General features: G+C 48.5%; 1 protein-coding gene across 5 annotated transcripts in view; it reads left to right on the top strand.

The window, feature by feature from the left end:
* The window catches only part of LOC145361782 (liprin-alpha-3-like), a 137045-nt gene that overhangs the window by 51601 nt on the left and 71875 nt on the right, over positions 1 to 13569 (top strand). For all 5 annotated transcript variants that reach the window (XM_080217752.1, XM_080217755.1, XM_080217754.1 and 2 more), the window contains exons 3-4: positions 10537 to 10638; positions 13143 to 13307. In XM_080217752.1, the coding sequence (XP_080073878.1) occupies positions 10537 to 10638; positions 13143 to 13307 (267 nt within the window). The remainder of the gene's footprint in view (positions 1 to 10536; positions 10639 to 13142; positions 13308 to 13569) is intronic.

Raw genomic sequence — 13569 nt, 5'->3', positions numbered from 1 at the left:
GGATGAAAGTTAAGCATATCGAATCCTGGGCTGTATAAGTAGAGAGTACAAAAGCAAAGCGCTGATGGTAAACCATTCCGAATCACTGGTTGGACCTCAGCCAAGACCACTGTGTCCATAACAGAAGGAAGATGGAACAAACCGGTCTAAAAATCCCATTTCGACCAATAATGTAATGCTGAATTCTACCCTGCTCTGGACAAAGCACATTGCAGCCAATGAAATACTTTTGAAGTGTTGCCTCTGTTGTAACACGGGTCAAGGTGGCAGGGTGGTTAGCACTGCTGCCTCACGGTGCCAGGAACCCACGTTTGATTCCCGGCTTGGGTCAGTGTCTGTGTGGAGTTCACACGTTCTCCCAGTGTCTACATGGATTTCCTCCGGGTGCTCCAGTTTCCTCCCACACTCCAAAGATGTGCAGGTTAGGTGGACTGGCCGTCCTAAAAAATTGCCCCTTTGTTCAAAAATGGGTGGGCTAAGTGGATTGGCCATGCTGCATTGCCCCTTAGTGTCCAAAGGTTGTAGGTTAGGTGGATTGGCCATGCCAAATTGCCCCTTAGTGTACAAAGGTTGTAGGTTAGGTGGATTGGCCATGCCAAATTGCTCCCCTGTGTTCACAGGTTGGTTAGGTGGCCATGCTAAATTACACTTGGTTCCAAAGATGTGCAGGTTTGGAGGATTGGCCATGCTAAATTACACTTAGTTCCAAAGATGTGTAGGTTAGGGGGATTGCCCATATTAAATGCACAGGGTTTTGGGGATAGGATGGAGGGCAGGGCCTGGTTTGGGATGTTCTTTTTGGTGAGTTGGTGCAGACTCAATGGGCTGAATGGCCTCTTCGTCTGGCTTGTAGGGTTATATGTGGCAATCAATTTGCCCGCAGCAAGCTCCCACAGCAGCAGTGTGAGAATGAGCAGATCTTTGTGATGTTGGAATTAAGAGAATAAATAATGACCAGGATACCAGGGGATATAGTGGCTGTGATACCTTTGTCGTCCATCAGGAGGTGGGATGAGGCTTCAGGCCTCTGAAAGACAGAGGGGGTGACCTTACCAAAAAAATTCTCAGTGCCGAACGTAATTGTCCGGCACTTAGGAAAAAAAGAAAGCGCCCGGATGTGATTCTCGCCAGCAGGGGAAGTGGGTGGAGCTGTTCACGCTGGGAAGCTGGCTACTGAGTTCGAAGGGCTTCCCGGCATGAATAGGCTCCACCCACTCCCCCTGCTGGTGGGAATCACATTTGGACTCTTGTTTCTTTTATAAGTGCTGGATAATTTAGCGTGGCCAATCCACCTAACCCGCATATCTTGGGAGGAAACCTATGCAGACACGGGGAAGACGTGCAGACTCCACACAGACAGAGGCCGGAATCGAGTTCCTGGCACTCTGAGGCAGCAATGCTAAGCACTGTGCCACCGTGCATGAGCTGGTAAGATTGCCCCCCAGAGCTTCTAACAGTGCAGCACTCCCTCAGCCCTGCACCGGGAGTGTCAGCCTGGTCTTTTGTGGATTAGGGCTTGTGAGTCAGAGGCAAGGGTGAGACCGAATGACGCCAGAGTGGATTTAGTTGGAACCTCTGACCCGGAACTAGATAAATACTCAAAGAGGGAAAAGAAAGCACGGGGGTTAGTGAGGGTGAAGTGAGGCTAATTGTATTGCTGCTGGTACAGGCATGATGGGCAGAATGGCCTCTGGATTCTGTGACTGTGGGAAGCGACCTGCATGTTTTGGACTGGTGCTAATAGTTTCCTTCTGTGGGTCCAGGATGGTGTGGTTTGGCCTTGGGCCAGTGGAATAATGATTTGCCCGCAGCACTGAGCTGCTTTGCTATGGAATCTGATTGAGTGCAATATACCGGGGCCCCAAGTCTTGTTTTATTTTGCATTCATTACGCTAATTAAAAGGCCAAATGGTTTTATTTTTGGGCCTGTCAGATTGCTCACACTCTTGGGCTCTGGCCACTTTGCAAGGTCGATGCTTGTTTTGCAAAGTGGTGTGATTTTTTTTTGTCTCTGTAATTCCTTTTTTCCCTTTCACCCATGCTTGTTCTGCTGGAAAGTGTGTTCATTTAGAGCACCCGAGGGAACGGGCAAAGCAGAAAAGGGCTGACCCTGTCTGCGCCTTGCTGCCCATCTACTTAATGCTGGTTCACGTGCTGAGCTGCGTACGTCACGTTTTGGAGGTCCCACCCGCCTCAGAAGTTGCGGTATAAATAGCAGCCAGAATCTGAGCCAGGTGACATGGTGGCACAGTGGTGAGCGCTGCTACCTCACGGTGCCAGGGACTCGATTCCAGCCTCTGTCTGTGTGGAGTCGGCACATTCGCCCCGTGTCTGCGTAGGTTTCCTCTAGGTATTCCAGTTTCCTCCCAAGATGTGTGGGTTAGGTGGATTGGCCACGCTAAATTGCCCAGCACTTAGAAAAAAGCAAGAGCCCAAATGTGATTCCTGCCAGCTGGGGGGGTGGGTGGAGCCTACTCATGCCAGGAAGCCGGCTGCTGAGTTCTAGGAGCACCATTAGTGCAGGTGCCTCAATCTCCCATTAAATGCAGTGAAAGATCTCCTGTCACTCCACCACCCACTCATGATGCAGGGTGCCCCCCCCCCCCCACTCAGGGTCCTGCCTCTTGACACTGCCAGGGTGCCAGGCTGGCACTGCCCCCATGGCAACTGCCAGCTAAGTTGCTCCTTAGTGTCAGGAGGATTAGCAGGGTAAATACATGGGGTTATAGGGCCTGGGTGTGATTGTTTTCATTGCAGGCTCGATGGGCAGAATAGCCTCTGTCTGCACTGTAGGGATTCTATAAACTGCAGGGCTCTTAACATTAGGTGCTGGTGTGAACAGTTGGGTCTGGTTGACTCTGTCATTGTATGGCGATTGGAGTGTCACAGTAAGGAAGCCTTGTCACAGCTGTATAGAGACTTGGTGAGACCACTCGGGAGTGCTGTGCGCAATCTTGGTCTCCATATTTAAGGAAGGACGCACTTGGCTTGAAGACAGGCCAGTGAAAGCTCTCTAGATTGGTTCCTCTGATGAGAGGTGTTGTTGTATGATGGAATCTGAAGAAATGGGATGTCCATGTTTAATATTCAGTTACCTAAATAGGCAGCATAGAGTCCGTACAATGCTGAAAGAGGCCATTCAGCCCTTCGGGTCTGCTCCAACTCTCCAAAAGACTATCCCACACAGTCATCCACTCTGCCCTATCCCCCTAACCCCGCACTTTTACTAACCTACACACAGTTGGACACTAAGGGGCAATTTAGCATGGCCAATCCACCTAATCTACATATCTTTGGACACTAAGGGACAATTTAGCATGGCCAATCCACCTAACCTACACATCTTTGGACAGTGGGAGGAAACCGGAGCACATTGAGGAAACCCACACAGGGAGAACGTGCAAACTCCATACAGACAGTCACCCAAGTGGGGAATCAAACCCGTGTCCTTGCTGCTGTGAGGCAGCAGTGCGGACCACCATGTCGCCCCGCCTGTTGCCTTCACTTTCTTTTGATGGTCACTTTTTAGTGCAGGGTGTCTGCTACCCCTAGCCAGACTTGGCCAATTCTGTACTCATGTCGTGAACTGTGAACTGCCCCTCAGAAACTGCCTCCCAAGGAACTTTGAGATGGGCTTGAGTTGGAGAAGCAATTGTGATGAAGAAAGCCTATCATCACCTCGGGCACAGACAATAAATGTAGCCTCAACTATGGCACTTACAGCGAGGGAAGGCAGTGGCATCATGACATTGTCACTGGACTTGTAATGCAGAAAGCCAGGGTAATGCTCTGAGGCTCTGGGTTCGAATCCTACCAGGGCAGATGGTGAAATTTGAATTGGATAAAAATCTGGAATTCAAAGTCTAAAGGTGACCATTGTCAATTGTCCTAAAAACCCATCTGGTTCACTGATGTCCTTTAGGGAAGGAAATCTGTTGTCCTTACCCAGTCTGGCCTACAAGTGACTCCAGAGCCACAACAATGTGGTTGACTCTTAACTGCCCTGGGGGATGGGCAACATTCACAACCCATGAACGAATAAAAAGAGCTAAGTTAAGTTTATTTATTGTCACAAGTAGGCTCACATTAACACTGCAATGAAGTTACTGTGAAAATCCCCCAGTTGCCACACTCTGGCACCTATTTGGGTACAATGAAGGAGAATTTAGCATGGTCAATGCACCTAACCCGCATGTCTTTCAGAATGTGGGAGGAAACCAGAACACCTGGAAAAAACCCACGCAGACATGGGGAGAATGTGCAGGCTCCACATAGACAGTGGCCCAAACTGGGAATCAAATCCGGGATCTTGGCGCTGTGAGGCAGAAGTGCTAACCACTGTGCCACCGTGCAAGATCTGGTTGAGTGAAAGACCCATTTGGGAGATGTTGAGGATCTGGAGGCACATGTAGGCCAGACCGGGTAAGGACTGCAGATTTCCTTCCCTAAAGGGCTATTAAAATAGAATAGAGTCCCTTCAGTACAGAAGGGGGCCATTCGGCTCATCGAGTCTGCAGTGACAACAATCTCACCCAGACCCTGTCCCTGTAATTCCACAAATTTACCCTGCTGTTCCCTCTGACTCAATGCAAAAATAAGGGGCAATTTTTGCATGACTTAGAAACTAGAAGCATGGGTAGGCCATTCAGCCCTTCGAGCAATCAACCGAACCTGTATATCTTTGGATAGTAAAGGGCTATTTAGCATGGCCAATCCACCTAACCTGCATATCTTTGGACTGTGGGAGGAAAGTGGAGCATCTGGAGGAAATCCACGCGGACACAGGGAGAACGTACAAACTCCACACAGACAGTGACCCAAGCCGGGAATCGAATTCGGGCGCTGTGAGGTAGCAGTGCTAACCACTCTGCCACCGTACATGGTCTCATTGAGTGAAAGACCCATTTGGGAGATATTGACATCGAGGCACTGTTGCTCCAGGGTTGAGTGGTTCTCTTCATGCGGTTCCGAGTGTGATCTGCATTGCAGGAGAGCTACTGTCTTTTGGATAAGACATTAAATGGAGGCCTGGATGCCCCGTCAGTTGGTACGCGAAAGATCACACAGCCGATACTGTGGAGAAGAGGAGCAGAGTTCTCCCTTTCCATCGCTGCCAATATTTGCCCCTCAGCCATCAGCGCTTGAAGATCTGGTCACGATTCGGTTGTAGGTTGTGGGGGCGGCTGTTGATGAGCACAAATCCGTAATTCTGACAGTTCCACCAAAATCCCTTCCTTTTTGTCCAGCTTCCCAGTGTGGGGATTTAAAAATATCAGTGTGGATTTTGTGGAAATTGACGCTAATTCTCTTTAATTGCCTTGCGCTGTGTAGGTTTGGTTTTGGATAGATCTCAGCTCCCTCTGCCAAGCGCCCAGACCCTCCACCCTCCCCTTCCATCAGTCTGATTCTCGGCTGCTGGTCCCACAGTTCCCCAAAGGATTGATTGACATAGGCCAATGAACCACAAAGGACAGTCCCTTCAACTGATAGACTGTCTGGGTTACCAGAGATGAGTAAGACCTTGACTCTGTCTACACTTCCCGCTGCCTCGGCAAACTGCCAGCGTAACTAAAGACCCCACGCACCCCGGACATTCTCTCTTCCACCTTCTTCCATCAGGAAAAAGGTCCAAAAGTCTGACGTTATGTACCAGCTGACTCAAGAACAGCTTCTTCCCTGCTGATGTCAGATTTTTGAATGGACCTACCTCGCATTAAGAATCATTGAATCCCCACAGTGCAGAAGGAGGCCATCTGGCCCATTGAGTCTGCACTGACCACAATCCCACCCAACTCTATCCCCATAAACCTATTCATAACCCTAGCTAGTTCCGCTGACACTAAGGAGAAAGTTAGCATGGCCAATCCACCTAACCTGCACATCTTTGTACTGTGGGAGGAAACCGGAGCACCCGGAGGAAGCCCACACAGACACTGGGAGAACATGCAGACTCCACACAGACAGTGACCCAAGCCAGGAATTGAACCCAGGTTCCTGGTGCTGTGAGGCAACAGTGCCTGCCACTGTGCGCCCCCATTAAGTTGATCTTTTTCTACGCCCTAGCTATGACTGTAACACTACATTCTGCACTCTCTCCTTTTCTTCTCTATGAATGGTATGTTTTGTCTGTAAAGCGCGCAAGAAACAATACTTTTCAGTGTATCCCAATACACGTGACAATAATAAATCAAATCAAATCAAATTGGGGAGAGGGGGAAGGGAACCTCTGAATGCCTTGTTAATTTGCAGCCTTCTCGCACTTCTCTCTGATCTAGATCAATAAAAAGCCCTGAATAGTAACTGGTAACGCATCGTGGGAAGGCCTCCTACACAAGTAGCAGCTGCTGTGTGACACGCAGTGAAGGGAACTGAGAAAGAGAGAGAGCGCGCTACTCGCATGCGTGGCAAAGTAAGGCTGGTGGGAGTTGTGGGGGTATCGGGGCATTAGAGACAGGCCCAACTGGGAAACGCTTTCCCTGAACGTGCTCCAGTGACAATGGCCGGAATTCCCTGGTGAGATTCTCCAGTCTCGCTGGCAGATCACCCACCCCCGGGTTTCCCTGTTGCTGTGGGGGTGACGCCAGTGGGAATTCCCATTGGCAGTGGTGCCAATCCCGCCACCGGCAAACAACGTGCCACCTCCCGCCAGCGGGAATCGTGCGGCTGGAGTATCTCTCCCGAACAGCGCGTCAAGAGCAGGCATGAGGTGAGGTCCACTCAGACCGGACATCACCTCACATGCGGTGATCTTTTGAGGGCCATGGACACCAGGCATTCAAGCATTAACCTCCTTCAGCCGTCCAGTGACTGGCTCTGCACCAACGGCCAGTGTGGCTCAATCCCTGACTCGAACTGGAGTTTATCTGTGGAGGAGACATCAGGGAAATGGCCTGATAAGGATTGGGGCTATTTGTTGGAGGAGGTGGTGGCACAGTGGTATGGTCACTGGACTAGTAATCCAGAAACCCAGGGCAACGTCCTGGGGACCTGGGTTCGAATCTCGCCACGGCAGATTGAATTCAATAAAAAATATCTGGAATTAAAAATCTGCGATAAATGTGAAGCAATTGCTGATTGTCGAAAAAATCCATCTGGTTCATTAATGTCCCCTTTAGGGAAGGAAATCTGCCGTCCTTATCTGGTCTGGCCTACACGTGACTCCAGAGCCACAGCAATGTGGTTGACTCTCAACTGCCCTCGGGCAACTAGGGGATGGGCAATAAATGCCGGCCAGCTAGCGATGCCCATGTATGAATAAAACATGGTGAGATCTGGGGGCTAGGTTCAAATCCCGCTACACAAATGGTGATATTTGAATTCAATAACAAAATTTGGGAATTAAAAGTGTACCGACAACTGTGAAACCATTGCTGATTGTCGGAAAAACCCATCCAGTTCACTAATGTCCTTCAGGGAAGGAAATCTGCCATCTTTACCTGGTCTGGCCTACATGTGATTCCAGAGCCACAGCAATGTGGTTGACTCTGAAATGGTCTCGCAAGCCACTTAATTCAAGGAAAATTAGGAATGAGCAACAAATGCTGGCCTTGCCAGCGATGGCCGCACCTCATGAAACTTAAAAAAAGGGGGGAAAAATCTCAAACTTTAATGTGATCATGATCTTTTAGAACAAAGAAAATTACAGCACGGGAACAGGCCCTTCGGCCCTCCAAGCCTGCACCGACCATGTTGCCTGACTGAACTAAAACCCCCTACTCTTCCGGGGTCCATATCCCTCTATTCCCATCCTATTCATGTACTTGAAATTCACTATCGTATCTGCTTCCACAGGCACCCACCGCTCTCTGTGTAAAAACACTTGCCTCGTACATCTCCTTTAAACCTTGCCCCTCGCACCTTAAACCTATGCCCCCTAGTTAATTGACTCTGCCACCCAGGGAAAAAGCTTCTGATTATCCACTCTGTCCATGCCTCTTATAACCTTGTAGACTTCTATCAGGTTGCCCCTCAACCTCTGTCGCTCCAGTGAGAACAAACTGAGTTTCTCCAATCTTTATTGGCGGGCAAGTGAGTATTGGCCATGACATGGGGGAGAACTCTTCTGTGAGGCTGTGGGATCATGTACATACCATCCGGAGGGGAACGGGACTTCAGATTAGTGTCTCTGCCGAAAGAACGCACCTCCGGCAAGGCAGCTCTCCCTCGGTACTGCGCCGGATGAGTCTCTAACCTCCTGAGCAGCTGTGTCCTGGACCCTGTGTCCCTCATTTTGCTTGTGTTTGATTCAGCTGGGTGTCGGGTTTAAAAAGCTGCTGCCTTACTTCGCCAGGCTGGTGTCAGCGCTCCGGGCCTCAGCTGTGTGCTTGCTTCAAATGTCAACGGAAGAACCTGCATTCACATCGCACCTCCTCACACACGCACGAGCCAACCCAAAAGAATTCACCGCCAGTGAGACACTTACGAAATGCCATCACTGCTGTTGTGTTGCGGCCGCCAACTTTGCAGAATCGGCAAGATCCCACACACGGCACCAGGAGCAATCACAGATTGTGGCGATTATTTACCTGATCGTGGAATGGCTGGCCAAGACACCTGGAAAAATCCCCTGCCCCTTTTTCAGAGTTTTACCATCGAATCGATACCTCCACCCGACGGGGAAAACAAAGAGAATAGGTGCAGGGGAGGCCTTTCAGCCCTTCGAACCTGAGAATGGAGCTATCTTTACTCCCTCACTAGAAAGGTTTACAACAATGATCCCTGGAATGAAGAGCTTGTCCTATGAGGAACAGTTGAGGACTCCCATCCATTGACTCTGTCTACGCTTCCCGCTGCCTCGGCAAAGCAGCCAGCATCATTAAGGACCCCACGCACCCCGGACATTCTCTCTTCCACCTTCTTCCTTTGAGAAAAAGATACCAAAGTCTGAGGTCACGTACCAACCGACTCAAGAACAGCTTCTTCCCTGCTGAATGGACCCACCTCGCATTAAGTTGATCTTTCTCTATACCCTAGCTATGACTGTAACACTACATTCTGTTTCCTTCTCTATGAACAGTATGTTTTCCCTGTACAGTGCGCAAGAAACAATATTTTTCACTGTATGTTAATATGTGTCAATAATGAATCTAACCAGATCAAATCAATATCAAACCTAGGTCTGTACTCGTTGGAGTTTAGAAGGATGAGGGGGGATCTTATTGAAGCTTACAGAATCCTGCGAGGCCTGGATAGAATGGTCGTGGGATGTTTCCACTAGTAGGGAAAACTAGAACCGGGGGCACAGCCTCAGATTAAAGAATCGATCCTTTAAAACAGAAATGAGGAGGAATTTCTTCAGCCAGAGAGTGGGGACTCTCTGGAACTCTTTGCTGCAGAAGGCTGTGGAGGCCACGTCATTGAGTGTCTTTAAGACAGAGATAGGTTCTTGATTAATAGGGGGGTCAGGAGTTATGGGGAAGAGGCAGGAGAATGGGGATGAAAAAAATATCAGACTTAATGGGCTGAGTGGCCTAATTCTATTTCTATGTCTTAAGGTCTTATAAAGATAGCACCTTCTACAGTGCAGCCCTTCTGCAGGCCTGTACTGGGTACGGCAACCTCAATCAGGTGCTTATATGCTAGAATGTTGGATGGAACCCACAATCTTGGGCGGCAGAATGGCACAGTGGTTAGCACTGCTGCCTCGCAGCGCCATGGACCCGGGTTCGATTTCCAGCTCGGGTCAGCGCCTGTGTGAAATCTGCCCGTGTCTGCGTGGGTTTCCTCCGGGTGCTTCGGTTTCCTCCCACACCTGAAAGACGTGCTGGGGGTTAGGTGCATTGACCCGAACAGGCGCCGGAGTGTGACAACTAGGGGATTTTCACAGTGTTACAATGCGGAGGTGGAGACAAAAATCCCCCAAAGAGGAATTCCTCACCTCGTAATCTGGTAAAAGTATGTGGGAAGGTGTGAACTTCAGATATATTTAGTGGTTAACTAACAGAAATATCTGACACTCATTTTAAGATGAACACTTCACATTTTATTTATTTAACTAACCGGGATCTTTAACTAAACAAGTCACATACTGAACAAAATAAGATTCTAACAGAATGCTGTTCAAATAAATATAAGGCTCATCATTAACAAAATAACAATAGTATGTAACAATTCTCAAAACAGACTGTGGACACCAAGGGGCAATTTAGCGCGGCCAATACACCTAACCCGCACATCTTTGAATGTAGGAGGAAATCAGAGCGCTTGGAGGAAATTTACACAGACACAAGGAGCACAGACAGTCACCCAAGCCGGGAATTGAACCCAGGTCCCTGGCGCTGTGAGGCAGCAGTGCTAGCCACTGTGCCACCGTGCCGCCCCAAACGGCAAGCATCAACCTGCCAAATCCTTCCAACAAACACAGGCAGTAAGTGTGGGAGAGATTCCTGGCCAGCTGGGTGACCATCCAGAGCTCCAGGCTACAACATGAATGGAAAAGTACACAGCAACTCTCTTTCCCTCGGGGAATGGTAACCCCCCATTCTATATTCCACGGTGTCACTTTTTTTAACAAAATATCATCTTGTCCCTGTGCAGGAATTTGCCGTGCTGACAAAGGAATTGAATCTGTGCCGGGAGCAACTACTGGAGAGGGAGGAAGAGATTGCGGAGCTCAAAGCAGAGAGGAACAACACCAGAGTGAGTGCAAACTGCATTGAGACTGTCACAGGACTAGATCAGGGGATCCTGGGGCTGCAGCCTTCCCCTAACTCCCACACACCACAGCCCTTCCACCCACAGGAATCCTCATCCCAACCCTCCCTCTGTTCCTGCCTTGCCGACTCCGGGATAGCTAGGAGGGAGTGCGTGTGAATTCACTGTACGGTAACAAAAGTAAATCCCCAAGTGTCAGCAGTCTTAGGTGTTTGCCTCGAGTGATGATCGCTGGCCAACAGATAAGGGGACAACCATTTAGCACTGAGACGAGGAGGGTGGTAATCCTTTGGAATTCTCTGCGTTTTCTAAGACTGGGATCAATAGATTGCTATATATTTAAAAACATCTAGGGGTATAGGGCTAGTGCAGGAAAATGGTGTTGAATAGCTATGAATGGCAGAGTGGGCTTGACGGGCTGAATGGCCCACTGCTGCTTCTATTTCTTGTGTTCTTAACAGATGTCAAAGTCCAGGGAAATGGATGGTGGGGGTGCAAGTCAAATAACTCCTCAGAGCTCGGTGTCTCTTCACCAGATTCCCTTTATTTACCAACTTATCACCGCTCCTCAGAGTGCTTCTGATACAAAGTCAGAATCCAGAGGGTCAGTAGCCCTGACACTCCTCTATATATACACAGGTGGGACCCCCTGATTGGGCAGGCAATCATTACCTCAATCAGGGAGCTCATACTCCAGTCATTACCTCAATCAGGGAGTCATACTCCAGTCATTACCTCAATCAGGGAGCTCATACTCCAGTCATTTCCGCAATCAGGGAGCTCATACTCCAATCATTACCTCAATCAGGGAGCTCATACTCCAATCATTACCTCAATTAGGGAGCTCGTACTCCAATCATTACCTCAATCAGGGAGCTCATACTCCAGTCGTTACCTCAATTAGGGAGCTTATACTCCAATCATTACCTCAATCAGGGAGCTCATACTCCAGTCATTACCTCAATTAGGGAGCTTATACTCCAATCATTACCTCAATCAGGGTGCTCATACTCCAGTCATTACCTCAATTAGGGAGCTTATACTCTAATCATTACCTCAATCAGGGAGCTCATACTCCAATCATTACCGCAATCAGAGAGCTCATGCTCCAGTCATTACCTCAATTAGGGAGCTCGTACTCCAATCATTACCGCAATCAGGGAGCTCATACTCCAGTCATTACCTCAACCAGGGAGCTCATATTCAAATCGTTACCCTGATTACAGAGCTCATACTCTAATCATTACCGCAATCAGGGAGCTCATACTCCAATCATTACCTCAATCAGGGAGCTCATACTCCAATCATTACCGCAATCAGAGAGCTCATACTCCAGTCATTACCTCAATCAGGGAGCTCATACTCCAATCATTACCTCAATTAGGGAGATTATACTCCAATCATTACCTCAATTAGGGAGCTTATACTCCAATCATTACCGCAATCAGGGAGCTCACACTCCAATCATTACCTCAATTAGGGAGCTTATACTCCAATCATTACCTCAATTAGGGAGCTTATACTCCAATCATTACCGCAATCAAGGAGTTCACACTCCAATCATTACCTCAATTAGGGAGCTTATACTCCAATCATTACCACAATCAGGGAGCTCACACTCCAATCATTACCGCAATCAAGGAGTTCACACTCCAATCATTACCTCAATTAGGGAGCTTATACTCCAATCATTATCTCAATTAGGGAGCTTATACTCCAATCATTATCTCAATTAGGGAGCTTATACTCCAATCGTTACCGCAATCAAGGAGTTCACACTCCAATCATTACCTCAATTAGGGAGCTTATACTCCAATCATTACCTCAATTAGGGAGCTTATACTCCAATCATTATCTCAATTAGGGAGCTTATACTCCAATCGTTACCACAATCAAGGAGTTCACACTCCAATCATTACCTCAATTAGGGAGCTTATACTCCAATCATTACCTCAATTAGGGAGCTTATACTCCAATCATTACCACAATCAGGGAGCTCACACTTCAATCATTACCACAATCAGGGAGCTCACACTCCAATCATTACCTCAATTAGGGAGCTTATACTCCAATCATTACCTCAATTAGGGAGCTTATACTCCAATCATTATCTCAATTAGGGAGCTTATACTCCAATCATTACCGCAATCAAGGAGTTCACACTCCAATCATTACCACAATCAGGGAGCTCATACATCAAGAGGCCAGCCTCATGGGCCTCATTAAAATCATTACAAGGAGTTGGGGGAAGAACAAAAGGATGGTTTTTGATAGGGTGGAAGGCAGGAGAGGGGTAAACGAAAGGGGTAATTGTGCAAGGAAAGCGGTCATGGCAATGGGATGAGTGGGGAAACAGTGGATAGGCCAGTAGAGGAGGTATCACTGACAATAGCGGAACCATCACCGGCTACATCAAAATATTAGGAACTGGAGCTCAGCTCAGTGTCAAGGCTGGAATGCTGTAAAGTGTCAATGATTGTTTTCCGCAGTTGCTGCTGGAACATTTGGAGTGTCTGGTGTCACGCCACGAGCGTTCCCTCAGGATGACGGTGGTGAAACGTCAGGCGCAGTCTCCCGCTGGTGTCTCCAGTGAGGTCGAAGTGCTCAAGGCCTTAAAGTCACTCTTCGAACACCATAAAGCTTTGGATGAGAAGGTGTGGGCTTCCTTTTCCCAGTCTCTGTTGCTTCTGTGCTTCCCGTGGGTCTCTTGTGGTGTAATAATTGGTGGGACATCTTTGCCAACACACTGAGGGGTGTCTCATTGAATATTACAGTGCGGACGGAGGCCATTTGGCCCATCGTACTTGTGCTAGCTCTTTGAAGGAGCTCTTCAATTAGTCCCCCTCCCTCCTGCCCCTGCACACCCTGCACTTTTACCCAAAGCCCTGCAGAGTTTTCCCTTTCAGATATCTCTCC

The sequence above is a fragment of the Carcharhinus amblyrhynchos genome, chromosome 35 (assembly GCF_965287045.1).
Source record: "Carcharhinus amblyrhynchos chromosome 35, sCarAmb.v2.hapA, whole genome shotgun sequence".
In the NCBI taxonomy this organism is placed as follows: Eukaryota; Metazoa; Chordata; class Chondrichthyes; order Carcharhiniformes; family Carcharhinidae; genus Carcharhinus; species Carcharhinus amblyrhynchos.
Note: the sequence above shows the minus strand (reverse complement) of the source record. Positions and strands in the feature narration are given on the sequence as shown.